The following is a 27,062-nucleotide window of genomic DNA, read 5'->3' on the forward strand; positions in this document are numbered from 1 at the left end:
AACCAGGGTCTCCTGAGAACTGCGGAGCGTTCCTGCTTTTGGAGTTCTTCCTTTGTGGTGGAATATCGGGGGAAGCGAAGCCAAGCCACGCCACTTTTTATGCCACTAGCTGCCATATACTGATAAGCTTGGAATGTCCCAAACCCACTTTGAGAAGCTACTGAGAGAAGGTAAAGTGTGTAAGCTCAGTGGGTGAGGGGGTCGGGTGGGTCAGGGGCCAGAAGGGAGATCAAGGATGGGGAATGGTAGTCAGGGGTGGGGGGGGTGGGGGAGAGTAGCCGGAGCTGTGTGGATCTAGTTCGGAGGTCAGGGGGGTAGTTGGGAGTGATGGGTGGGTGGGGCAGTTGGGGGTAGTCGTGGAGTCAGGGGCTGGGAGTCAAAGGGGAGGTAGTTTGGGGGGGAGGGGGGTTGCTGTCAGTGGTATAGTTACCAAAGAGTTAGGACTGGTTTCAATCCTATTAACTTTTCCTGGATAACTATTCCGGTAAGTGAGTTGGAACCATCCAAAGTCTCTGACTTTACCTCAGAGTTTTGGAAGGTTCCAGACACACAGGAAGTGCCAAACGGAAGTTGAAAATTCCCAGGCAATTCCCATGGAATCCTTGCATTGGGACTTCCAAGGGTTCCCCTAATGCATCTTCTGACGTATTACCACCTGGAGATCAGAAGATTTGGGCCATTGTGTCAATGTACTCCAATTAATAAAATTAATTTTATTTTCTTCCTTTCAACGAAAGTCGGTCAGGGGAATTAAAAATTAGCCTGGAATTTTCTGGAATAGTCTCAATGGATCTACTACAGCTACCCGAGAGGTCAAACAGGACCTTGGTTCGATATCTCATTTGCAAGATGGCATGTCAAACTGTGCAGCACACCCTCAGTACTGCACAGTTGTACTTGCTTGGATCTAGTGACCTCTGTGGCGTGATTTCCCCCTGCCCAATGTTAGATTGAACCTGGTGCCAAGTCAACGTGATCTCCAAACGTCCAGTGAAATAATCAAGCAGGGTAAGCAGCCAATCATACTGAAGAATTATCAGAGACAACTAACCTAGTAAAATGTATCGATTATCCTTTACTTTCAATTACATTTTACAGATAGTGAAATAAATGATTTGGACTTACACATGGGATTAACGTCGTAGTGGAAATATGAACTTTAAATAAAATAGTTTAAAATATGTGGATTTTATCCAAATTGAAAAATTTTTTACACAATATGAAATTCGTTTTTCAGGCCCCAAGTTTGTCTTTTGAAGGAACTATGAACTTAGTGCGCCGTTAATAGCTCAGGTCCACCTCCTTCAACACAGTGTAATCAAGGGTTTTTACAGTCAGATAAATAGTATAAAAGGGCAAGTTCTCTAAGCAATTTCTAACAAACTGCTGATGTGGGGGCTTCAACAGCACATCCTGTGGAGAAGCATAGAATCATCAATAGCACCTTCTAGACTGATGCGTTTAACTGAAAATGTGCAGACACCAGTTCATGACAGTGTTGTCATTACTACCACAAAATCTGGGCCTTTGTTTTCAGATATCTGGAGCTGGACAGTGGGACTTGAGTGTATGGTCGTCTGACTCAGAGGTGAGAGTTTATTGCGTGAGTGATTAAAAAAATATAGAATTCTATAAAATTCCAATTTAACCATTATTGTATTCCGTCACTGAAACATACACGATTGGCAGACTTGCCAATTAAATGCACATCATAGCTAATGAATATTCAGGCAAGCAATCAGTACATTGTAAGACATCTTTGTTTAGGAATATCATACTAACTCACCACTAAATAATTCCCTGACAGACATCCATAAGTACCTCGCCGAATTGTCACAGTACCTTCTTTGTTACATGGCCAGAATTTTCAGGTCAGCGAGTGGGGACGAGGCCCACTTGCCGACGCATAAAATGACGCGAGGTGACGTCGGGCGGGCGTCCCGATTTCACCGCACGTCATTTAGATTTTCAGTTTGGCGGGCACGCAGCCGAACAGGCTGCGCACTCACCGAACTGTCAAAGGCCTATTAAGGCCATTTACATATCAATTAAATTAATAAACTGAGCTGCCCGTCCAACCTTAAGGTTGGTGGGCAGACGAAAAGCCCAGGCGGCCTTTGCATTTTTCATGGAACCTTATCCACGGGCGGGATGAGGTTTCATGAAGTGTTTATAAATTGAATAAAAATTTTTATAAAAATTAATTGACGTGTCCCAGCTCATGTGACAGTCACGTGAGGGGACATGGCTTAAAATTTTTTCTATTCTATATTTAAAATTTTAAAACTTAAACTAATCTCCCAGAGGCAGCTTCGTGCCTCAGGGAGATTTCTGCACTCTTTTGTGCGCATGTGTCAAAGATCACAGGCCTCGACTCAGGGAACCCTCCCCCTCTCACCGCCCGCACAGGGAGTGCTCAGCGATTCTGGGCACATGACACACTGGGTGGGCCTTAATCGGCCCACCCATGTAAAATGGCAGCGAGGACCCTATATGGGGTGCCGATCAGGTCAGCGCCCACCCCAGCCCAACAGCCCCCCCACCCCCGGACGGGGGGGGAAATCCTCTCTCATGTGTTTTGATGGGAAGCCTGTTTTACATTTATGACTACATGGAGCATTCTAGCCTTGTACAAGCAGCCTTAACCCCACAACAGATAAGATCTCTGGCCTACCAGGTGTACATTTGCTCCAGGTCCATTCGCCTGCCTTAGTCACTTCCAAATTATTGTGAAGTGAGATTTCTTGTCATTATTCTGAATAATGGTCTTTATGGACTGATGTGCCTGACTCCAGAATCACTCGTATGGACTTTCCTGAACATTTAAAGATATAAGACAAATTCAGACTCTAGAGGGTGCTAAGAGAAATACGTTCCCCTTTTTATTTTGGTCAGTTAACAATTGTTAATCAAAATGGATCATAATTTTAAGGCAGTTGACTTCATGCCTCATGAATTTGAAAAGTTCCCAATCTCAATGAAAAACTTATAAGGCGATTTCCATGAACTCAGAACATCACAACGAGCTTAGCAGCTAATGAAGTGCTTTTGAAGTGTAGTCTCTGCTATAATATAGGAAACGTGGCAGCCAACTTGTACACAACAAGCTCAACATCAGAAAGATAACAGAAAACCTATTTTTCAGTGATGTTGATTGAGGGAGAAACATTTACGGGGACACAGGAGATAGCTGCTCTGCTTCAAAATCCGTTCAAGACCACAGATGATGCCTTCGTTTAAGATCTCATCCAAAAGTGAACAACTTCAGTAGTGCAGCACTCCTTCAATGAAGTACTGGCCCAGATTATGTGTTCAAAACTCTGGAGTGGGGCTGTACCCATGATACCAAGGCAAGGGTGCTACCACTGAGCCACAGCTGACACCATGTAAAATGATCATCTCTCACTTCACAAGAGCTAACAAACTGCCACAAAGACTGAAATGGAGTTTATCTTGCAGAGTGGCAAGCAAAACTCAAATATTTATATAATACTACACTTAGTAAAACCTCAGGTGAGTGACTATTTCCCACATATTGCTGCACAAAATCATTTTTGGTACTGCAGAATGAAGTGAGTCAAGTGGATCAAGTGGCAGTCAGGGAGCTTTAGGGAACAGTGATCACTGTGTCATAAGGTTTAGGTTAGCCATGGGACAGGACAAAGAACAGTCTAATATCAAAATACCAAATTGGAGGGGGGTAAATTTCAGAGCGTGAGACTGGATCTGTCCTGGGAAAACTGGATCAAAGTGTGGAAGGCAAAACTGCAACAGAACAATAAAGATACAATTGTTCAGGTACAGTTGAGTTGCATTCCCACGACGGGGGATTGTAGGACAGCCAAAGCTAGAGCTCCCTGGATGTCAAGAGGGGCAGGAAGTAAGATGAAGTGATAAAGAGGGGATATATGACAGGGTCAAGTTGATAATGCAAGTTAGAACCAGACGGAATATATAAAGTTCAGAGAGAAATTAAATAAGTTTATAAGAGGGGCAAAGAGAGCGCATGAGAAGAGACTGGCAGCTAGCATATAAGGGAATACGAATGTTTTCTTTAGGCATATTAATTGTAAAAGGTTGGTATAAGAGGAGGGGTAGGATTGATTCAGGACCAAAAAGGGGATCTACACACGGAGGTAACTGACATGGCTCAGGTACTAAATGAATACTTTGCACCTGTCTTTACCCAGGAAGATGATACCTAAGACATTGTGTAAGAGGGGCCAGTTGAGTGTTGAAATCGATAAACAGTAGGTATGAGAAAGGCTAGCTGTACCTCAGGTTGATACATCACCAGAGCCATATGGGATGAGGATGCAGACGGAAGTGAAGGACAGAAATTGTGGAGGCGCTGGCCATAATCTTCCAATCCTCCTTAGAAATGGGCCTGGTGCCAGAGAACTGAAGAATTGCAAATGTTGCACCCTTGTTCAAATAAAGGATGTAAAAATAAGCCTAGCAGCTAAGGCCAATCAGTTAAACCTGGTAGTGAGAAAGCTTTCAGAGACAATAATCCAGGACAAAATTAGCAGTCACTTGGGCAAATGCGAATGAATTAAGGAAACACTGCATAGATTTGTTAAGGACAAATCATTGAGTTTTTTGGTGAAGGAACATAAGGTTGATGAGAGCAATGCAGTTTGGTATGGTGTGTATAGACTTCAAAAAGACATTTGATTAAGTGCCATATGATAGACTTGCCAGCAAAGCTGAAGCTTGTGGAATAAAAGGGAAAGTGGATGACCAACAGGAAACAGAAGTGATGGTGAACAGTTGTTTTTTTGGACTGGAGAAAGGTATGCAGTGGGTTCCCCAGGGGTCAGTATTAGGGCCACTGCTTTTCTTGACTACATTAATGACCATACTCAGATGTACAGGGCACAATTTCAAAAATTTCAGGTGACACAAAATTTAGAAGTATTGTGAACTACAAGGAGGATAGTGATAGACTTAAATAAAACTCAAGGCAAATGAATGTTTTTATTCCTTCAAGGGACATGAGCATAGCTGGCAAGGCTAGTATTTATTTTCCAGCCCTAGTTGCCCTTAAGAAGGCAGTAGTGAGTCGCCTTCCTGAACCGCTGCAGGCCATGTGATCCACAGTGCTGTTTGAGAGGGACTTCTAGAATTTTGACCCAGTGACAGTGAAGAAACAGGATTATAGTTCCAAGTCAGGATGGTGTGCGGCTTAGAGGAACTTGCAGGTGGCTGTATTCCCAGTAGTTGCTGGCCTTGTTTTTTTAGGTGGTAGAGGTTATGGTTTGGGAAGTGCTGTTGAAGGAGCCTTGATGAGCTGCTGCAGTGCACGATGCACTGGTGGTGGAGGGAGTTAGTGCTTAAAATGGGGGAAGGGGTGCTGATCAAGTGGGTGGCTTTGGCTTTGATGGTGCCAAGCTGCTTGAGTGTTAGAATTAATACTCATCCAGGCAACTGGAGAATATTCTAAAACATTCCTGACTTGCGCCTTGTAAATGATAAGACAGGTTTAGGGGAGTCAGGAGAAGAGTTTTTTGCCACAGAATTTTCAGGCTCTGACCTGCTCTTGTAGCCACAGTATTTATATGGCTGGCTACTAATGCAGAGAAATGTGAAGTGGTACAATTTAACAGAAACAACAGAGATAAAATAAAGGGCTTAATTCTGAGGGGGTGCAGAAGCAAAGGGACCTTTGGGTACATGTGCACAAATTGTTGAAGGTAGCAAGGCAGTTTCAAAAATTGGTTAAAAAGGCAAATAGGTCTTTGGGCTTTATAAATAGAGGCATAGAGTACTAAAGCAAAAAGTCAAACTTTCTGAAGCTGCTTCAGCCTCAACTGAAATTTTGCACTTTAGGAAGCATGTGAAGGCTTGAGAGACTGTAGAGAAAAGATTTACGAGAATGGTTCCAGGGATGAGTAAGTTCAGTTAAGGGGCAGGGATAGGTTCAGGAAACTGGGGTTGTTTTCCTTTGAGAGAAGAGAGGATGTTGGATAGTAAAGTGTTCAAAATCAAAGGTAGAGAGAGAAAAACCATACCTATTGGTGGAAGGGCTGAGAATCAGAGGGCACAGTTTAACGGTAATTGGCAAAAGAACCAATGGCGACATGAGGAAACAGTGAGTGGTTAGGTTCTGGAATTCACTGCTTGAGTGTGTTAGAGGCAGAGCACCTGAACAGAATAAAAACTGCAGAGCCCCGAGGAAAGGGAGGGGGAGTGGGACTAGCTGAGGTGCTCTTTCAGAGAGCCAGCAAAGACAACAAGTCGAATGGGCTCCTTCTGTGCTGTAACCATTCTACGATTTTATACCCACCCACAAATATGTTGAACTCAATTTTCACATTTCCAAGGTAGGACGAGAACCCAATCGCTGGGTGCCTGATGTAACATCATTCCCAACTTCTGCAGTAGGCAGTGACACTCCAAATTCAGGTTAAAATGGCTTTTGGAGGTTAATGTCGTGTTCATTCATATTTAGTATCATTGCAAACACAATTTTTTTTAATTCATTCATGGGAAGTGGGTGACTTATTGCCCAGCCCTAATTGCCCTCGAGAAAATGGTGGTGAGCTGCCTTCTTAAACCACCACAGTCCATGTGGTGTAGGTACATCCACAGTGTTGTTAGGGAGGGAGTTCCAGAATTTTGACTCAGAGACAGTGCAGGAACGGTGATATATTTCCAAGTCAGGATGCAAGTGGCTTGGAGGTGAACTTCCAGGTGGCGGTGTTTCTATGTGTCTGCTGCCCTTGTCCTTCTAGATGGCAATGATCATGGAAGGCACCGTCTAAGGGGCCTTGGTGAGTTCCTGCAGTGCATTTTGTAAATGGTGTACGCTGCTGCCACTGTGTTTTGGTGGTGGAGGCAATGAATGATTGTGGATGGGGTACTAATCAAACTTTGTCCTGGATGGTGTCAAGCTTCTTGAGTGTTGTGGTAGCTCCAGGCAAGTGGAGAGCATTCTATCACACTCCTGGCTTGTGCCTTGTAGATTGTGGGCAGACTTTGGGGAGTCAGGAGGCGAGTTACTCGTCGCAGGATTCCTAGCCTCTGACCTGCTCTCGTAGCCACAGTATTTATGTGGCTAGCCCAGTTCAGTTTTTGGTAAATGGTAAACCCCCAGGATATTGATAGTGGGGGACTTGGTGATAGTAATGCCATTGAGTGTCAAGGGGTGATGGTTGATTCACTCTTGCTGGAGATGGTCATTGCCTGGCACTTGTGTGGCGCGAATGTTACTTGCCTCTTGTCAGCCCAAGCCTGGATATTGTCCAGGTCTTGATGAATTTGGACACAGCCTGCTTCAGTATCTGAGGTGTCGCGAATGGTAAACATTGTGCAACCACCAGCGAACATCCTCACTTTTGACCTTATGATGGAAGGAAGGTCATGAAGTAGCTGAAGATGGTTGGGCCTAGGACACTACCCTGAGGAAATCCTGCAGTGATGTCCTGCAGCTGAGATGATTGACCTCCAACAACCACAACCATCTTCCTTTGTGCTAAGTATGACTCCAACCAATGGAAAGTTTTCTCCCTGATTCCCATTGACTCCAGTTTTGCTCAGGCTCCTTGATGCAACATTCTGTCAGTTGCGGCCTTGATATCAGGGGCAGTCACTCTCACCTTACTTGTCCATGTTTGAACCAAGGCTGCAATGAGGTCAGGAGCTGAGTTGCCCTTGCAGCACCCAACTGAGCATCAGTGAGCAGGTTATTGCTAAGCAAGTGCTGCTCAATAGCCTTGTTGATGACCCCTTCCATTACTTTACTGATGATCGAGGGTAGACTGCTGGGGTGGTAATTGGCCAGATGGATTTATCCTACTTTTTATGTACAGGACATACCTGGGTAATTTTCCACATAGCCAGATAGATACCAGTGCTATAGCTGTACTGGAATAGCTTGGTTAGGGGCGCAGCAAGCTCTGGAGCACAAGTCCTCATTACTATTGCTGGAATATTGTCAGGGCCCATAGCCTTTGCAGTATCCAGTGCCTTCAGCCATTTCTTGATGTCACGTGGAGTGAATTGAATTTGTTGATGCCTGGCATCTGAGATGCTGGGGACCTCTGGAGGAGGCGAAGGTGGGTCATTCACCCGGCATTTCTGGCTGAAGATTGTAGCAAATGCTTCAATCTTATCTTTTGCACTGATGTGCTGGGCTCCTCTACCATTGAGAATGGGGATACTTGTGGAGCCTCCTCCTCCAGTGAGTTGATTAATTGTCCACCACCATTCATGAGTGGACATGGCAGGTCTGCAGAGCTTAGATCTGCTCTGTTGGTTGTGGAATTGCTTAGTTCTATCTATCACTTGCTGCTTATGGTGTTTGGCACGCTAGTAATCCTGTGTTGTAGCTTCACCAGGTTGACGCCTCATTTTTAGGTATGCCTGGTGCTGCTCCTGGCATGCCCTCCTGCACTCTTCATTGAACCAGGGTTGATCCCCTAGCTTGGCAGTAATGGTAGAGTGGGGAATATGCCAGGCCATGAGGTTACAGATTGAGGTCGAGTACAATTCTGCTGACAAGTGGCAAGTAACATTCGCGCCACACAAGTACCAGGCAATGACCATCTCCAATAAGAGAGAATCCAACCATCACCCCTTGATGTTCAATGGCATTACCATCACTGAATCCCCCACTATCAACATCCTTGAGGGTTACCATTGACCAGAAACTGAACTAGACTAGCCATATAAGTACTGTGGCTACAACAGCAGGTCAGAAGCTAGAAATCCTGTGATGAGTAACTCACCTCCCGACTCCCCAAAGCTTGTCCACCATTTACAAGGCACAAGTCACACTCAAGAAGCTTGACACTATCCAGGACAAAGCAGCCCACTTGATTGGCACCCTCTCCTCGACCAACGCCCAGTGCAGTGTGTACCATATACAAGATGCACTGCAGGAGCTCACCAAGGCTCCTTAGACAGCACCTTCCAACCACACAACCGCTACCATCTAGAAGGACAAGGGCAGCAGATACATGGGAATGCTGTGTGACCACAGACCGTGAATCATGCAGGTCAAGTCCTGTTATCTTGGTAGCAGTCACGATGTCTTCATTCTGTGACAGTCCACATGGTCAGCTGTATTTGAGCCACCACAGCAAACTAAAGGGTCCTAACTGGGTGACAAGAGCTGATGACATGGCTGTTGACTTTGGTAAGCAACCACACAAATTTGGAGAGCATGGTTACAGTGGAAGCCACCCTGCCACACGAAATGTGATGAAGTAGATTGGAAGTGTTGCTTTAACACGGCACAAAGTCTGGACTGCTCAGGAGGAGCCCTGCAATACTCAGCAGAGCAGATGTGTCAAGGTTCATGGTGATCTGCTGCCTGCTGCACAATCTCACCATCATGAGAGGGTAGCTCTTGCCACCAGCTACACGGTGAGCAACTGAAGAACAGGAGAAGGAGCAGGAAAAAAAAAAGAGGAAGATGAAGGGAGGAGGCAACTTAGACAGCCCTTTCCTCCCCAAGCTGTCTGTGAAGAACTCATCCGAGTGCAATACTAGTAAATACAACCCCAATCCCCCAACAGTCCCATGCTTTACCTTCCCCCGTCACTGACCTTCACAGCATCTGCTTGGCCACAACGCAAAAATTAAAACCAACAAAAAATAAACACTAAACCAAATTTCTACATCAAATCATTCCATATTGCATACAAAGGTCAACTAATCAACTTTGTACATTCCTTTAACATCTGTCTTACGTGTATCGATCCTAGTGCTCCTATGCAGTACTCTCCCAGCGAATGTAACAGGGCTGGTGGGAGGCTGCTGACTTTCAATGGAGGATACTCTAGAGGATCTTTTAGGATGATCTCGAGCAGGTTTGGGTCTGGAAAACTGCAGATTTCACCATCTTGGCATGAGCAGCAGCAGTCTGAGCTGGCTGGCTGTAGAGTAAAGGGTTAACATCAGGAGCACCTGACACTGATGCAACCACAATGCAATGTCAAATGACTAAGAGACTGAGATTTGACAGGAAGAAGAAGTACAACCTTCTGTAGCGTACTAAGGTGAATATAGATCTGTAAATAAACAAGGATGGTTTTTACGAATAAAGGTCCATGGTAGCATTCTTAGGGTAACAGGCAAATACTAAAGAAATAAAAACAAAAAAAAAAACAAAAAAACTGCGGATGCTGGAAATCCAAAACAAAAACAGAATTACCTGGAAAAACTCAGCAGGTCTGGCAGCATCGGCGGAGAAGAAAAGAGTTGACGTTTCGAGTCCTCATGACCCTTCGACAGAACTTGAGTTCGAGTCCAGGAAAGAGCTGAAATATAAGCTGGTTTAAGGTGTGTGTGTGGGGGGCGGAGAGATAGAGAGACAGAGAGGTGGAGGGGGTTGGTGTGGTTGTAGCGACAAACAAGCAGTGATAGAAGCAGATCATCAAAAGATGTCAACAACAATAGTACAATAGAACACATAGGTGTTAAAGTTAAAGTTGGTGATATTATCTAAACGAATGTGCTAATTAAGAATGGATGGTAGGGCACTCAAGGTATAGCTCTAGTGGGTTTTTTTTTTATATAATGGAAATAGGTGGGAAAAGGAAAATCTTTATAATTTATTGGGAAAAAAAAAGAAGGGGGAAACAGAAAGGGGGTGGGGATGGGGGAGGGGACTCACGACCTAAAGTTGTTGAATTCAATATTCAGTCCGGAAGGCTGTAAAGTCCCTAGTCGGAAGATGAGGTGTTGTTCCTCCAGTTTGCGTTGGGCTTCACTGGAACAATGCAGCAAGCCAAGGACAGACATGTGGGCAAGAGAGCAGGGTGGAGTGTTAAAATGGCAAGCGACAGGGAGGTTTGGGTCATTCTTGCGGACAGACCGCAGGTGTTCTGCAAAGCGGTCGCCCAGTTTACGTTTGGTCTCTCCAATGTAGAGGAGACCACATTGGGAGCAACGAATGCAGTAGACTAAGTTGGGGGAAATGCAAGTGAAATGCTGCTTCACTTGAAAGGAGTGTTTGGGTCCTTGGACGGTGAGGAGAGAGGAAGTGAAGGGGCAGGTGTTGCATCTTTTGCGTGGGCAAGGGGTTGTGCCATAGGAGGGGGTTGAGGAGTAGGGGGTGATGGAGGAGTGGACCAGGGTGTCCCGGAGGGAGCGATCCCTACGGAATGCCGATAAGGGGGGTGAAGGGAAGATGTGTTTGGTAGTGGCATCATGCTGGAGTTGGCGGAAATGGCGGAGGATGATCCTTTGAATGCGGAGGCTGGTGGGGTGATAAGTGAGGACAAGGGGGACCCTATCATGTTTCTGGGAGGGAGGAGAAGGAGTGAGGGCGGATGCGCGGGAGATGGGCCGGACACGGTTGAGGGCCCTGTCAACGACCGTGGGTGGAAAACCTCGGTTAAGGAAGAAGGAGGACATGTCAGAGGAACTGTTTTTGAATGTAGCATCATCGGAACAGATGCGACGGAGGCGAAGGAACTGAGAGAATGGGATGGAGTCCTTACAGGAAGTGGGGTGTGAGGAGCTGTAGTCGAGATAGCTGTGGGTGTCGGTGGGTTTGTAATGGATATTGGTGGACAGTCTATCACCAGAGATTGAGACAGAGAGGTCAAGGAAGGGAAGGGAAGTGTCAGAGATGGACCACGTGAAAATGATGGAGGGGTGGAGATTGGAAGCAAAATTAATAAATTTTTCCAAGTCCTGACGAGAGCATGAAGCAGCACCAAAGTAATCATCGATGTACCGGAGAAAGAGTTGTGGAAGGGGGCCGGAGTAGGACTGCAACAAGGAATGTTCCACATACCCCATAAAGAGACAGGCATAGCTGGGGCCCATGCGGGTACCCATAGCCACACCTTTTATTTGGAGGAAGTGAGAGGAGTTGAAGGAGAAATTGTTCAGCGTGAGAACAAGTTCAGCCAGACGGAGGAGAGTAGTGGTGGATGGGGATTGTTCGGGCCTCTGTTCGAGGAAGAAGCTAAGGGCCCTCAGACCATCCTGGTGGGGGATGGAGGTGTAGAGGGATTGGACGTCCATGGTGAAGAGGAAGCGGTAGGGGCCAGGGAACTGGAAATTGTTGATGTGACGTAAGGTGTCAGAGGAATCACGGATGTAGGTGGGAAGGGACTGGACAAGGGGAGAGAGAAGGGAGTCAAGATAACGAGAAATGAGTTCTGTGGGGCAGGAGCAAGCTGAGACGATCGGTCTACCGGGGCAGTTCTGTTTGTGGATTTTGGGTAGGAGATAGAAGCGGGCCGTCCGAGGTTGGGCAACTATCAGGTTGGAAGCTGTGGGAGGGAGATCCCCAGAGGAGATGAGGTCAGTGACAGTCCTGGAAACAGTGGCTTGATGTTCAGTGGTGGGGTCATGGTCCAGGGAGAGGTAGGAGGAAGTGTCTGCGAGTTGACGCTCAGCCTCCGCGTGGTAGAGGTCAGTGCGCCAGACAACAACAGCACCACCCTTGTCAGCAGGTTTGATGACAATGTCAGGGTTGGACCTGAGAGAATGGAGTGCAGTAAGTTCAGAGAGAGACAGGTTAGAATGGGTGAGAGGAGCAGAGAAATTGAGACGACTAATGTCGCGCCGACAGTTCTCAATGAAAAGATCGAGAGAAGGTAAGAATCCAGAGGGAGGGGTCCAGGTGGAGGGAGAATATTGAAGATGGGTAAAAGGATCCGTTGAACTGGGAGAGGACTCCTGCCCAAAGAAGTGAGCCCGGAGACGAAGACGGCGGAAGAAGAGTTCAGTATCATGCCGAGCCCGAAATTCATTGAGGTGAGGGCGTAAGGGTATGAAACTAAGTCCTTTGCTGAGCACTGAACGTTCAGCATCGGAGAGGGGAAGGTCAGGGGGTATAGTGAATACACGGCTGGGGCTGGGATTGGAAGATGGGGTGGGGACGGAGGGACAGGCAGGGGTGGAGGGTCCTAGATGGGTGTTGGTGTCGATGAGTTGTTGGAGCTTGCGTTCCTTAGCACTTGAGAGAAACAGAAAAAGTTTCTTGTTGAGGCGTCGGATGAGCCGAAGAATAAAATGAAACTGGGGGCACGCGCAGCTTTGAAAAAGGGTACGGCGGTGCTGCTGGAGGGAGAGGTCGAGTGTGTTCATATGGCGGCGCATGGCACTGAGAGTGGATTTCAGAATGTGACGGGAACAGCAGTCCGAGAAACGTTTTATGTCCCGGAGATACCTGTAATCCTGGGTGGGTTCGAAACATGAGGGGTGGAATTTCAGTTGAAATCCATGTGGGGTAAGTCGGAGACGGAGACAGTCACTGAGAAAGGAGATATGGCTGTGAAAGCGGGTTTTAGTAAACACCTTGTCAAACACTAGGAGAGAAATGGAAAGCAATGAAGGTGAACAAGGCAACAGAGAAATCCGGAAATCTTGTCGCAGAGAGGAACAGAACTTCTTCAAGGAGGTAGGCATTTCTTGAAGAGCAGTGGCAGTCAATTAAACACAGAGATAAAAACAAAAAAACTGCGGATGCTGGAAATCCAAAACAAAAACAGAATTACCTGGAAAAACTCAGCAGGTCTGGCAGCATCGGCGGAGAAGAAAAGAGTTGACGTTTCGAGTCCTCATGACCCTTCGACAGAACTTGAGTTCGAGTCCAGGAAAGAGCTGAAATATAAGCTGGTTTAAGGTGTGTGTGTGGGGGGCGGAGAGATAGAGAGACAGAGAGGTGGAGGGGGTTGGTGTGGTTGTAGCGACAAACAAGCAGTGATAGAAGCAGATCATCAAAAGATGTCAACAACAATAGTACAATAGAACACATAGGTGTTAAAGTTAAAGTTGGTGATATTATCTAAACGAATGTGCTAATTAAGAATGGATGGTAGGGCACTCAAGGTATAGCTCTAGTGGGTTTTTTTTTATATAATGGAAATAGGTGGGAAAAGGAAAATCTTTATAATTTATTGGGAAAAAAAAAGAAGGGGGAAACAGAAAGGGGGTGGGGATGGGGGAGGGGACTCACGACCTAAAGTTGTTGAATTCAATATTCAGTCCGGAAGGCTGTAAAGTCCCTAGTCGGAAGATGAGGTGTTGTTCCTCCAGTTTGCGTTGGGCTTCACTGGAACAATGCAGCAAGCCAAGGACAGACATGTGGGCAAGAGAGCAGGGTGGAGTGTTAAAATGGCAAGCGACAGGGAGGTTTGGGTCATTCTTGCGGACAGACCGCAGGTGTTCTGCAAAGCGGTCGCCCAGTTTACGTTTGGTCTCTCCAATGTAGAGGAGACCACATTGGGAGCAACGAATGCAGTAGACTAAGTTGGGGGAAATGCAAGTGAAATGCTGCTTCACTTGAAAGGAGTGTTTGGGTCCTTGGACGGTGAGGAGAGAGGAAGTGAAGGGGCAGGTGTTGCATCTTTTGCGTGGGCAAGGGGTTGTGCCATAGGAGGGGGTTGAGGAGTAGGGGGTGATGGAGGAGTGGACCAGGGTGTCCCGGAGGGAGCGATCCCTACGGAATGCCGATAAGGGGGGTGAAGGGAAGATGTGTTTGGTAGTGGCATCATGCTGGAGTTGGCGGAAATGGCGGAGGATGATCCTTTGAATGCGGAGGCTGGTGGGGTGATAAGTGAGGACAAGGGGGACCCTATCATGTTTCTGGGAGGGAGGAGAAGGAGTGAGGGCTAAAGAAACTAAAGAAAACCCCACTTAGACCCCAAACTAAAGTCAAAACATGGTGGCAGCTGGTAGTTTCTGTCAACTGTTCATGTGCACCATCTGAAACATGGTGGCAGTGGACAGGGCATAAAGACACAGAAAAACCCCAAGTGAATACTGAAGACCTGAGACACCTACAAATCCTTGGAAAAAGGACAACAGGAGAAAAGGTCGAAGACTCACCTGAGAATGGAGCATCATGTTTGCTATATATAGATGCAAGCTGGCACACAAACCCGGAGTCCAGACAGCAGTATGTACAATCTACAAGCCAAACTCCTAAAACAGCAACAGATCTAGAACTTAGGACAAGCAGAGTTTATATTGTCACTCCCAGAATTGCTCCGAAGTGCTAAAGGCTTGCTACAGATTCAACTCTGGGACGAAGAGGAAGAGATTCTCCAGGTACAGGTCAGCTTCAGGTTGGCATAAGGAGCACCAGAAGTATCAAGTCAGTACCTTACTCTACGCGGTACAGACCATTGCAGATGATGTTATTGCACAACAGAGTGTCAATGAGGCTTCGAGCTGATATCAGGAAATCCTCCAGGCATTCAATTCCTACCTCAGCATTCAAAAAAAATTTGATAATTGAGCTAGCAAAAGAGGCAAAAACTGGGAAAATCCATGGATTCATTCAGAAATGACCTGTACAGACCCATGGAGAATTGCGACTATAGGATCCTTACAGATGAATTAATACGCGATTGTATAGTGGTTGGGATCATGGATAAAACCCAATCAGACCTTTTGCAAATAAGGGGAGATTGAACTCCCACAAAGACAGTATAAATTGTGTGACAGACTGAGTTAGGAAGCTAAACAGAGCAGTTGTTCATGGGGAAAATGATGTCCCTTGAGGGAAAAGAGTGAAGCCATTCAATATAACAGACAAAAAAGAGAAGCAAAAACAAAAGCCTGCAAAATTGGCAAAAAAAAGTGTGTGAACTGCCATCTTGAGATGCTCTTGGTATGACAGGAAAATCCTGCACAAGCAGGAAGAATGCCCATAGGGGAGGATAGTGCCACCGCTGTGGGAACTTGGGACATTTTAAAATAGTTTGCAGATCCAAAGTTCCTATAGCTCATAGGAAGAAAGAGATAACGACAAAACCAAATAAAATCCAAGAAGTGGAATAGCCACAGAAAAAAACAAATAACCTTCTTAGGAGAAGTTAATGAAACAGAAAATAATTACTAGAGCATTATATTAGAAGCTGATGGTCACGTCACAGAATTCAAGCTAAATACTGGGGCAGGTGTTTCAATATTATCTGATGAAGATAAATGGCTTAAAAATATCACATTATTGGCATCCTCCATCCAGTTGCAAGGTTGAGGGACTAAAAGTAATAAGTCAACTTCATAAGGTTAAGATACATGGATAAAGAGATTGTGGAACTGTTATATGTTATACAGAACCAGGAGTCATCATTACTGAGTGGAAAAGCATGCTTGCAGCTGAGGCTCATTTACAAGGCTGATGGAATTGTGGATGAGCAGTCTAATGAGGTATTCAGGGATGAAATTTCCATCCCTATTTTCAGCTTAGGAAAGTTGAAAACAGAATATCACATAACCCTAAGTGTCGATGCTAAACCTATATTTCTCTTCACAGTGAGGAAGGTCCCTCATCCACTCTTAGACAAAATCCAGAGCAAGAACTGAACATGGTACAATAAGGGTTAATCGCTCTATTAACCATACCGATAAAGTAGAGTTCTTTGATTTCAGGGGATTAAGGTTTAAAATTGAAACCTTTGGTTAATCTTCTTAACCTAAAAGAAATTACAAAAATGCCGGCTGGAATTCAATGCTTTAGATTGAGACTTATGAGAGACGATTCAGTTACTGAGTACGTTCAAGAGAAGTGCCAGGCAAAAGCGGATGCATTGTCAAGAATATCAGTGGAAGAAGTCAAACCAGAAGATTAAAATTTTATTGAGAAGTGAAACCAATGGAACTTTGGGCATACTATTTAGATCCAGATGGAGACAAGGAACCAGAAACAAGTAGAAACTCTACAACTACCCAGGTGGAAGCCACTCCTATCGAATGACAAGAGAGTACAGTTTGACCTCAAAATGAAATCAGGACCAGATCAGGGAGATTGGTCAAGGCATCTCAGAGAGTAACCCTGTGAAGGCCGAGACATCAGGAGCACCTGATACTGATGTAACTATTGGCGTAACTATGATGCAATCTTACATGACTAACAGACAGATCTGGTGGGAAGCAGAAGTACAACCTCAGGCATAGTATTGTGATGTATATATAGACCTGAGTAAACACTGCTGGTTTTTATAGATAACTGTCTATGGTAACATTCGTAGAGTATCAGGCAAACCCTAAAGAAATCCCAGCTAAACCCTGAATGCAAGACAAAACAACAGAATGGGCACTGGTATAATGGCAGGGCTGGGAGGACAAATGTGGTCACCCTGAGAGGGGACAGCAGGTCCATGCTCCATGGAGCTACTTCCACTCTCCCCATGTGATCCCAGTAATCTGCTAGAGGACAGCTGTTACAAGTACCTTTGCACACTGTAATCCACAGCCATGGTGGCAGCTGTCTGACTGCCACTGTAGAACTCAAACCTTGGCCATCAGGTGCTACATCACAGTTGGGTTCACAAGTGTCCAAATGGAGTTGGCTATCACTTCCATGCTGGAAAGGATGGGTTTCAAACTCGGCACATAGGCCTGTGCCAAGTTAGTATTGGACTCTTGTCGTATTCCTTGACATTTCTGGCAGGCTTCCCAATGCACCAGGCATTTTGTTGTCCATACCTATCAGTGTACTCCTGTAGGTTGCCCTGAAGAGCTTATCTGAATCTGAACTCCCGAGGGATCTCGTCCACTGGCACTATCCTTGCCCGCTGCCCTTGCTTTAGGCCACTCATGCCCAGTGTCACACCTTGTACCTATTCCAGCTTTAGCCTATCTTCCAAGACATGTGCAGTATCAATATCTGAGCTGGTGATTGCGAGTGTGAAATCTGTTGACAGTGTATCTTCATCATCACTGTTCCTCTGCCTAGGAAGGATGCACCTCTTGGGTATCTGGAAAGAGAGGAACATGAGGGTAAGGTTATGCCATAGGGACAGGGAGAAAGTAACAGATGAATACTTACACTAGATGCAGCTTGTAAATCATAAGAGTGTGTGGGATGAGGGGAGGTGGAATGTGATGAGGAGGATTAGATCCACACTTACCTTCACCTTTGATGGTTTTAGTTCTGTCACTCGCCACGGTCTCAGCAATGGACACCCCAGTACTGACCAACACTTTCCGCCTCATGGAGTGAAGAATGCAGGTGCATCAGTCCCCCTCCAGTTATCTCCTGCTGCCTCCAGTTATGGGCCACCTTGTCCTGTAAGAGAATTGGAAGTGTCTCAGAAAGTGTGGTGAAATATGTTTGGCAGGCGTGGCTGTCATGGTTAACTAGCTCGCATTGTGTGCAAGCTGCGAGATGTGGGTGTGAGTCTTATAGCAGTACCAAGAGTGCGAGGGTAAAGTGAAGCATATCAAAGTTGGGTATGAGTCTAGATTGATTGAGATTGTTGGTGTGATTTGAGCATCGTCTCAGGAGTGGTACAGTCCCCCCTAACTGAAAAGTTTGACATCAATTGCGTTCAACAATGTCCATTTGCACTCATTTGATATCAAATGCACTCAAAATTAATCATTTAGCTATCATTTGACATCAGTTGCACTCAAAAGCAATCACTTAGCTATCATTTAACATTAAAAATACTATAATTGACATCAATGTCATCAATTGGCCCAAACCACAGTGCTCAAATATTTGCGATTAGCAACATCACTTAAGCATTTGGACATCAAAAACTACCATAGAACTTATTTTCCATATTTCTGAAATTCAATAGCTTCAAACTAAATGAAAGTTGCCGTAGTCCCAAAGGACCAAAGGCTGCTCTCGCGTTAAAGAGACACGACTGATGATGAGTTTAACCCGAGGGTCACCACATCTTAGGTGAGGGGTGATATTAGGGGAGTCGGTTAGCTCATTTGGCTGGATGGCTGATTTATGATGCAGAGTGACACATCATAAAACTGAGCCAACTTTATAAAAAGCAGACCCTGTTTTGATGAAGAACTTTTTTGTTTTTCTTTATAACCTGTAACTCATGCAGCACAACCTTGCCCACATAACCGCTAGACGCCCGCACTCCATTCTCCCTTGGATTGCAGCAGTTCTCTCCCCATAAAAGCCCCCAGGAGCAATTTCCTCCCCCACCAGCCCCCCTGAGCAATTTTCTTCTGCACCCCCGACCCTCCCCCCAAACTTTCAAAAGTCAAACTTTTCATATGTAGTGAACCAACATAACTCAGTATTAGATCATACCTATTAAGAATTCAACAAGGATCCTTCGACAGCACCTTCTAAACCCACGACTGCTACCATCTAGGATAAGGGCAGGAGATAGATGGGAACAACACCATCTGGAAGTTCCCCTCCGAGTCACTCACCGCCCTGACTTGGAAATAAATCACCGTTCCTTTACTGTCGCTGGGTCAAAATCCTGGAACTCCCTCCCTAACTGCACTGTGGGTGTACCTACATCACATGGTTTGCAGTGGTTCAAGAAGGCAGCTCTGAAGGGTAGTTAGGTATGGGCAATAAATGCTGGCTCAGCCAGCGAAGCTCAAAGTCCGGGAATGAATAAAAAAAATGACCAAAGGCTTGGCTAAAGAGGTTAAATGGGTTTTAAAGGTTCAGGGAAAATCAGAGAGCCCCTTTCCCCTCAACGTAGGCTTCTGACCCCTATTTAACACTGACATTGGGATCCTGAAGCCTGTGGAAAAACCCTGGCTTGGGTGCCTGAAATCGAGGGCGGCATTTTCCGGTCCTGCGAGCAGCTGGGGCTGGAAAAGCCCAGCGGGAAGGACTTTCAGTCCTTTGTGTTTACCTTGATAAGTGTAAAAATCCAAACCAGGAAAAATTGCCTATTCCCTATTGTCAGGTTGCAGTGGTTTTCTTCCTGCTTCCCCCTCCCCTGTGTGTCTCTCTCTCTCTCCTCCCCCTCTCTCTCTCTCTCCTCCCCCTCTCTCTCTCTCTCCTCCCCCTCTCTCTCTCTCTCCTCCCTCTCTCTCTCTCCTCCCTCTATCTCTCTCTCCCCTCTCCCTCTGTCTCTCCTCTCCTCTCCTCTCTCTCTCCTCCGTCTCTCTCCTCCCCCTCTCTCTCTCTCCTCCCTCTCACTCTCTGTCTCTCCTCCCCTCTCTCTCCTCTCTATCCTCCCTCTCTCCCTCTCTCTCTCCTCCCTCACTCTCTCCTCTCTCCCTCTATCCCTCTCTCCTCCATCTCTCCTCCCTCTCTCCTCCCTCTCTCCTCCCTCTCTCTCTCACTCTCCTCCATCTCTCTCTCTCCTCCCCCTCTCTCTCTCTCCTCCCTCTCTCTCTCTCCTCCATCTCACTCTCTCCTCCCCTCTCTCTCCTCTCTATCCTCTCTCTCTTCTCCCTCCTCTCTCTCTCCTCCCTCTCTCTCTCCTCCCTCTCTCTCTCCTCCCTCTCTCTCTCCTCCCCCTCTCTCTCTCCTCCCCCTCTCTCTCTCCTCCCCCTCTCTCTCCTCCCCCTCTCTCCCCTACCCCATCCCCTCCTACCATGCCCTCTTTCCCCTCCCCCCCGCCTCTTAGCCCCTTCTCCCACCTTGTTGGATCCCCCTACTTACCCACTTTCCCCTCTTTCCTCCCAGCCCCCTTCTTTCCCCCTGCACCCTTCACACACCCCCCCCTTTCCTTCTCCACTCCCTTCACTCTTTCCCCTTCCCACTAACCACCACAAACCCCCCCCCCAAACCCCGGAGGCAGGCAGTTCGGAAGGGGAAGGGGGAGAGTCTTGAGGCTGGAGGGAGATGGGGAGAATTTGGAGGGAGGGGGGAGACAGAGTCGAGACTAGAGGAAGAGAGGGGGCAAGAGTTTGGAGACTGGAGGGAGAGTGTTTGGAGACTGGAGGGAAAGAGGGGGAGAGAGTCAAAACTGGAAAGGGAGAGAGGGAAGAGTTTAGACCCTGATACGGGAGGTGGAATATTTTGGGGTTTGGGGGGCTGTGGGGAAAGATGGGAGTTTAGACCCTAAGACTTGAGGCGGGGTGGGGGGGGGGGGGGTGCTGGTGGGGGAGAAAATGAAGAACTGATGGGGATTAGATGGTTCTCTCAAGAATGTATAGTGGAATGATTATTTTGGACTAATATGTAAAACTGAATAAATTCAAATGTTATTTTAGGAATTCATTTCTTTGTAATTTTCAAAGCAGGTTGCAGAGCACATTTGATAGCTTTGAGCGTGCTGGATATGGCTTGAGCGCACTGCCAAATTTGGTGTCAAATTCATTCCAAGTGAGAACTTTTGATATCAAATTGTAATTAAGCGCATTGAGCACACATGAACACAAAAATTATATTAACATTTTTTTGGTAGGGGGATCTGTCATTTGAAGATGTATTCACTGACCTTAACCACTCTTGTAAGGTCGCTGAACTTCTTGCTGCCTTGCATCCACGTCTTCAGGGCTAGACTCCTGGCGTCAACAGGGGCAGAGGGCAAGGATAATGCCAGAGGGCGAGGTCACTCCTGAGTTCTACTGCAGAGGATTCAGATGAGCACTTTGGGGCAGCCTACAGGAGTACACTGACGGATATGGACAACAAAATGCTTGGTACATCGGGAAGCCTGTTGTCAATGTCAAGGAACATGACAAGAGTCCAATACCAACAAGGCTTCGTGCAGAGCTTGAAACCCATCCTTTTCAGTCTGGAAGAGGTGGCCTACCTATCTTTTGAGTATGTGCTGGGAGGGTCTTCTGGTCCTTTGCGAATATTGACTCTCTCTTGTTCTCTCCAGCTCCTCCAATAAAACCCCAGTACAGTGTCTGCAAACCTTAGAGCCTGCTCTCTCTCATTTGTGCCACTGTTTGCCAGGTCACATTTATTTCCTGCAAACGCTCAATCACAATGAGCTACCCCATTAAGTAGTTCAGACTAGATGTAAATGGCGCTAGTCTCTCATGATATTGGCTCACCACTGATGCATCCAACTAATCACCAGGCTGGTTAGCACTGGCTGGATGTGGAAACCATTGAAATTAGTAGGCAGAAGTTGGCATGCTGTTTGCATTGCAATAAATGTGTATGGGTTAATTGTACATCATGATCCCCACACCCATTTTTGGGAGCTATTGAATTTAGCCCCCATGGATTCTATGTAAAGAAGCAGTGTGAGTTATATGACACAAACATGATACAAATTACAGCAATCACCCCTTCATAGAGACATCAATCCTGCTGAAACTTGCTATGCTTTTTATATAAATGCCATGTTATTCCTCAATATCAATCAGGAACAATTATTCCTGTTTATTAATTAGCATTCAATTGGTAACCATATTGAAATAGGTGCCTGTCAGAGACAAGGCAATGCTTTTTTTATTCTGATATATTGCTTTAAAATGACTAGTTGCAAATTAATCCCTATATTTCCTATTTACAGTGGTCAACATCCAGTCTCTGAGATACAATGAATCTAGTCATGACATTATGCTGTAAAGGCATACCTGCAGTCTCTTTGTTCTCCGAATCAGCTGTTACTGAAGACACTAAAGATTCCAAATCCTGGTCCAGTGATATGACTCGCTTCCTTGTTGTGCAGGTATCTTCCCTCCTGGCCAATGTGTAAACTGTTTTCTCTGCTCCTCGCTCTGTGCTACATGTTTCCTCATCAAGTTCATCACCAGAATCTGTACTTTTAATGCTGAGACGTCTGATACGGGAAACCGAATCTACTTCTTTCATTCTGGCCAGGCGGTCCAGAGCCGTTCGGCTTGGGGACGATGCAATTTTACCTTGCAAGGCTTCAATCATCTCCGAAGTGTTTCGAACTTTCCTGTCTGCCCCTGGGACGCAGACAATTTTTCTTTCTGCGCTCAGACAGCAATTTTTGTCAGCCCAATTATAAAACTCCTTGAAAGGTCCATGGAAGAATTCATTTATGATGGCCCTTTTCCCCAACTCTTTGTTACTTTCAGCAGCATGTTTTGGCAATTTATTCTCTCGCACAGTATTTCCATTTGAGATTCCATAGAGAGGGTTGTGTTTCCATTCTGACAGTTTGTTGAAGCCTGAAGGTTTCTCTTCGACGTGCCCTGGTTGTTCTTCTAAAGCATTTTTCCTGTCTGCTATAAAATGATCACAGGTATAGCCCAATTCCATTTCAGCAGGAGGCTTTGTTTCATTTTTTCCTGCATCCTGATGCAGCATCTTCTTCCCTGGAGAAATCAAGGTTTCTACTGCTACATCTATTCCTAAAATCCTGGCAGCTCTTTCTTCTAATGATTCATTTTTGGAAATTCCTTCTGCAATTCTCTGTTCAAAGAGGTCATTCAGGTTGTCAATTTTTGGTTTTGTGCTTTTGTGATAGCTTAGAGCGCTCAGGTCAGGTTCTGAATAATCCTGATCATTGTCAAATTGAGATAACACTTTTCCAATGCTGCAGTCACATTCCGTTTTGGGAGTTGGCACAGGTTTTTTCCCTTGCGACATCACTCTGACTGATGTGCCTGCATCGTTTGCGCTTTCTGTCTTTGTTTGACTTAACTGATACATAGGCGTTCGAACTCCATTGATGTTTATGCATTGCCTTTTGTTATTGGTGCTTTCCACATTCTTTTCATTTTTTAATTTAGTGATTTGTGCATTTTTCGTGGTGAATACATTTAGAATTGTGCTGCTTTTAGTGTCTGTTGTTCTTTTGTTGATGGGTTTATGGAATAGGTTGCTTGACTGGCTGCTCAATTTGCTGTTGTCAGATCTTTTAGAAATGTCCTGCACATCAGGGGTAATATTCATGTAACCTGAGCAATTAGTATCACTGCTGCTGTCCTCCTTTACTTTGGGCTTGGTCAGCTTGGCTAATGGTTTTTCAGGAACACACAGCTCAGGTTTCTGGTAGGCTGTCATCTGACTGTTTGAAAAGTCTTTGTCAGAGTTTGTTGCCTGAATTGTAGTAAGCACATCATCTTCATTTTCCTTCTGCAATGCCTGAATGTTACGATCCTCTTGTTCCTGAATCTCTTTGTTGAAACTTTCTAATTCACTGATTGCATCCCAGGGACGACGGTTCACAGGTTTCAAGAGGAATTGACCAAACCCTACAGCCTCTTTGCCATTATTTGATGAAGTCCGTACACAACCTCTGCTCACTTCCACCTGATCTTCTGCAATTACATCTGTGCCCCTTTCACATAAGCTTTTCGAAGCCCCATGAACCTGCCTTTGGTGTGAGTTAACGTGATTGACCTGATACTGTTTAGGAGCTGTCCTGGAGAAAGCACTGTTGGTAGATGGATATAAGCTTGTCTGACCATTTATTGAATAGTTACTCAGTTTATGTTTCTGGTCATTGATGGCTGTAACTTCTGTACTTGCTTTATCCCCTTTCAATAATACACTGGATTCAGGCTCTGAATAGTTCTGACTTTGCATCTGGTTGCCTGTTCCAACCTTTTTTATGGCACCATTAAATGACCGAGTGGTATGAGGAGCTTTAATGAAACTTGTTTGTGTTTCTTGATCTCTGTACTGGTTACCTGGCCAAGAGCCAGAGGCTCTTAATTCTCTGTGTTGGTTAAAATTATAGCCAACTGCACGTCTATTGCTAACTTCATTCCAGGGCTCAGGTCTCTTCAACCCGCTTTCTGAGATCATATTTCCTGTCAATGCTTGTAACTCCAAGTCAGAGGAAGACATGCTTAAAAAACTTTGCTCTGTTAAGTTTCCAGTACTATCATTCATAACCCTTTCAATGTTTCCATTTCTCATATCGTTAATAAATGTATCTTTATTTGACTCTCCTTCACATGTTTTAACTGGCACAGAAACCAGACAAAATATCGTTTCTGTCATTCTTCTTTTTGATCGTTTCTTTTCTTGCACCTCAAAATTCTGGGAATCTGGTTCCCACTTTTTTACTTGGGTTATAGTTTCAACAGTGCCTGGATTTACAAGCAGTTCTGCTTTAGAATTGTTATTTGAATGTGGAAAGCTAACTGGATGGTTTGTCGTTGAAAGTGAATTATACTTAAATGAGGAGTCACACTGGTTGTCAACATACTGTTTACAACAATGTTCAGACTTAGTACCATTCTCGCTCTCTGGCTTGGATGCTACAAACCATCTGTTGCTAGTCGTATCAGCAATAGGCCTCAGGCCTGCCTGAGTGGAGTAATATGGCCCTGATGGAACAGAAAAGGCACTGCAGTGGTCTGACGGTCCAAATGTCTTGCTTACATCTGTAACATGGTCCTTTGCATTCCATTGTTCATACTTATTATCTGCTTCATTGTATTGCTTTTCAGACTGCACTATAGTAATGTGTCTAAGTCGAGGATCATTAAATGGTATGTACTTGACAAAAGCCTTTTGGTCATCTGTATATCCATTATGTGATGAACTACAGGTTTCCCTAGTGTGAGGGACATCTTTACCCATATCATTATTTACATTCTTAGTTTGCAGATGTTGCTTTGCACCATTATCATGAGACATGCGTTTCTGATGAGCACGATTGCTTTCCTGATTTTCTAAGCCCCAATGAGATCGATCGATAAGAGTCTGTGTTGATTGGTAGGGCTGACATGTGTTGTTGCAAGTAGGCACTTTGTCAAAACATTTCTGACCAACTTTTTGTTGAGGTGGTGCTTTGTAAGATGGGGGAGGCACATAGACAGGAGGCTCCAAGCTGCTACCAGCAGGAGCTGGAGGGCAGCAATTATGGTCAGCACTTTCTTCATTGTCCTTGGCAAAATAAGCTATTTGCCCATCAGTTTCTCCATGTACATGGAGATTAGGTATCATTTCTGAACTTCTCCTAATTTGCTGATACAATTCATAGGAGGGAGGTTTCAGTGGTCTAGTCAACTTAGCTTTTGGCAACTGTGCACACTGAGCACTCTGCCTTAGGTTTTCTGTCAATTTTGAACTTATTTTAGGATTACAATAAGAGCCATCGTCCTGCAACAAAAGATCATCTTTCAAGCATTGATTTTCCAATCTATTTCTGTCAAACCCAGACATATCCACATAATGTAGACCTGTCTGAAATTCCTTACCGTTACTTTCTGGTATAACTCTGGGCAACGACTGAGACTTTCCCTTTTTTATATGTGGCAATCCTTCTCTTTTTAATGTTTCATCACCAACTACGTGAGGCAATACACCATGTCTCATTCTGTTTCCATCACCATCAGACAGCTGTCTTCCTAAAGAAGCTTTCCATTCCTCCGTACCCAAGCTTTGACACTTACGCTCCACTGGCATTCTCCACTTGTCTTCACACCTCTCTTTCACCATCACACTCTGACCTTCTGACATCCAACCCTTTTGGTCATTTATTCTAAGTACTTCTGATTTATGCTGCGCATTCTTCGGCTGTGTATCTTGTAAACTTTTGCCTCGTTGTTCAGCTTTTGGAATGTTTTGAGTTTTTGTCACATTATTTCCTTTGTAGCCCGAGTCTCCTCGGTTTGTGTAATCCAGTAAAACACTGAAGTCTTGTCCTCTTCGTCTCCAATAGGTGACATCCTTACCAGGTTTGGGCCTAGATGAACACGGTAATGGAGGACCACTGGTTAACCTGTAAACAAATACAGAAGCACAGAATGCGATTAAGACACTTGAGAAAATGTAATTCCCTTTTAGACCTTTAATGCCAATTTCATTAATGAACGCTTGTCATTTTGCTTATGGTTGATTTGTGCAATAAACTTATCAACAGATCCAAATGGAAATAAGCAGCTATTATGCATTGAATAAACACCAAGGCTACGAGCGATAGTGCTTAATCATGTACAAGAGCTAAATTATGCCAAGTACTGTACCTTAAATTATAGGTTTTTTTTTTGAGTGCATAATTTCCATTTTACTTTTTACCAAAGAGAAAGTGTTTTGTAATAGTTCATCATATTTTTCTTTCTTTGAATGAAGTGAAGTTATATGCAAACATTGCTGAATACAAATTTAACGTTTACAATGGGCATATTTGAACTCTCAGGCTTAACCTGCTGACTGGAAGCAGTGGATATTTCAGTTGGGTCTAGTGACCAGACTTGTTCCAGGCAGTATATGTGTCTCATCACTGACAAATATGGAGCAGGGAGAACTTAATGCCATGTTTTATGGAAGAGGGTAAAGAGCTTTGATGTCCAATACGCTGGTGGTCCCTCAGCAACAGACCATAACAATCCCGGATATCTTACTTTAGCAAGCAAATCTAGATAAGAAAATAAAATACAATAATTTTATGGGGAGTCAGCTGTAAGGACATGAGTAACTCCAGGAGACAACCCACATTTATTTTGAAAAGTATCAAAAGAGTATTGATGCATTACAGAAGGCCCAAACAAAATGTCTGTCTGTTTGTTTGCTCGCAAAC

At 45.0% G+C, this 27,062-nt stretch overlaps 1 protein-coding gene and 1 long non-coding RNA gene across 3 annotated transcripts in view; one reads left to right on the forward strand and one right to left on the reverse strand.

Moving 5' to 3' along the window:
* Positions 1 to 26,340, forward strand: part of LOC121275900 — a 41,359-nt gene extending 15,019 nt beyond the window's left edge. Inside the window, exons 2-3 of the long non-coding RNA XR_005942589.1 lie at positions 22,125 to 22,283; positions 26,205 to 26,340. This is a non-coding gene — a long non-coding RNA (uncharacterized LOC121275900). The remainder of the gene's footprint in view (positions 1 to 22,124; positions 22,284 to 26,204) is intronic.
* jcada (junctional cadherin 5 associated a) overlaps positions 1 to 27,062 on the reverse strand; it is a 329,178-nt gene that overhangs the window by 29,426 nt on the left and 272,690 nt on the right. For both annotated transcript variants that reach the window (XM_041183712.1, XM_041183711.1), the window contains exon 4: positions 22,189 to 26,264. In XM_041183712.1, the coding sequence (XP_041039646.1) occupies positions 22,189 to 26,264 (4,076 nt within the window). The remainder of the gene's footprint in view (positions 1 to 22,188; positions 26,265 to 27,062) is intronic.

The sequence above is a fragment of the Carcharodon carcharias genome, chromosome 3 (assembly GCF_017639515.1).
Source record: "Carcharodon carcharias isolate sCarCar2 chromosome 3, sCarCar2.pri, whole genome shotgun sequence".
NCBI lineage: Eukaryota > Metazoa > Chordata > Chondrichthyes > Lamniformes > Lamnidae > Carcharodon > Carcharodon carcharias.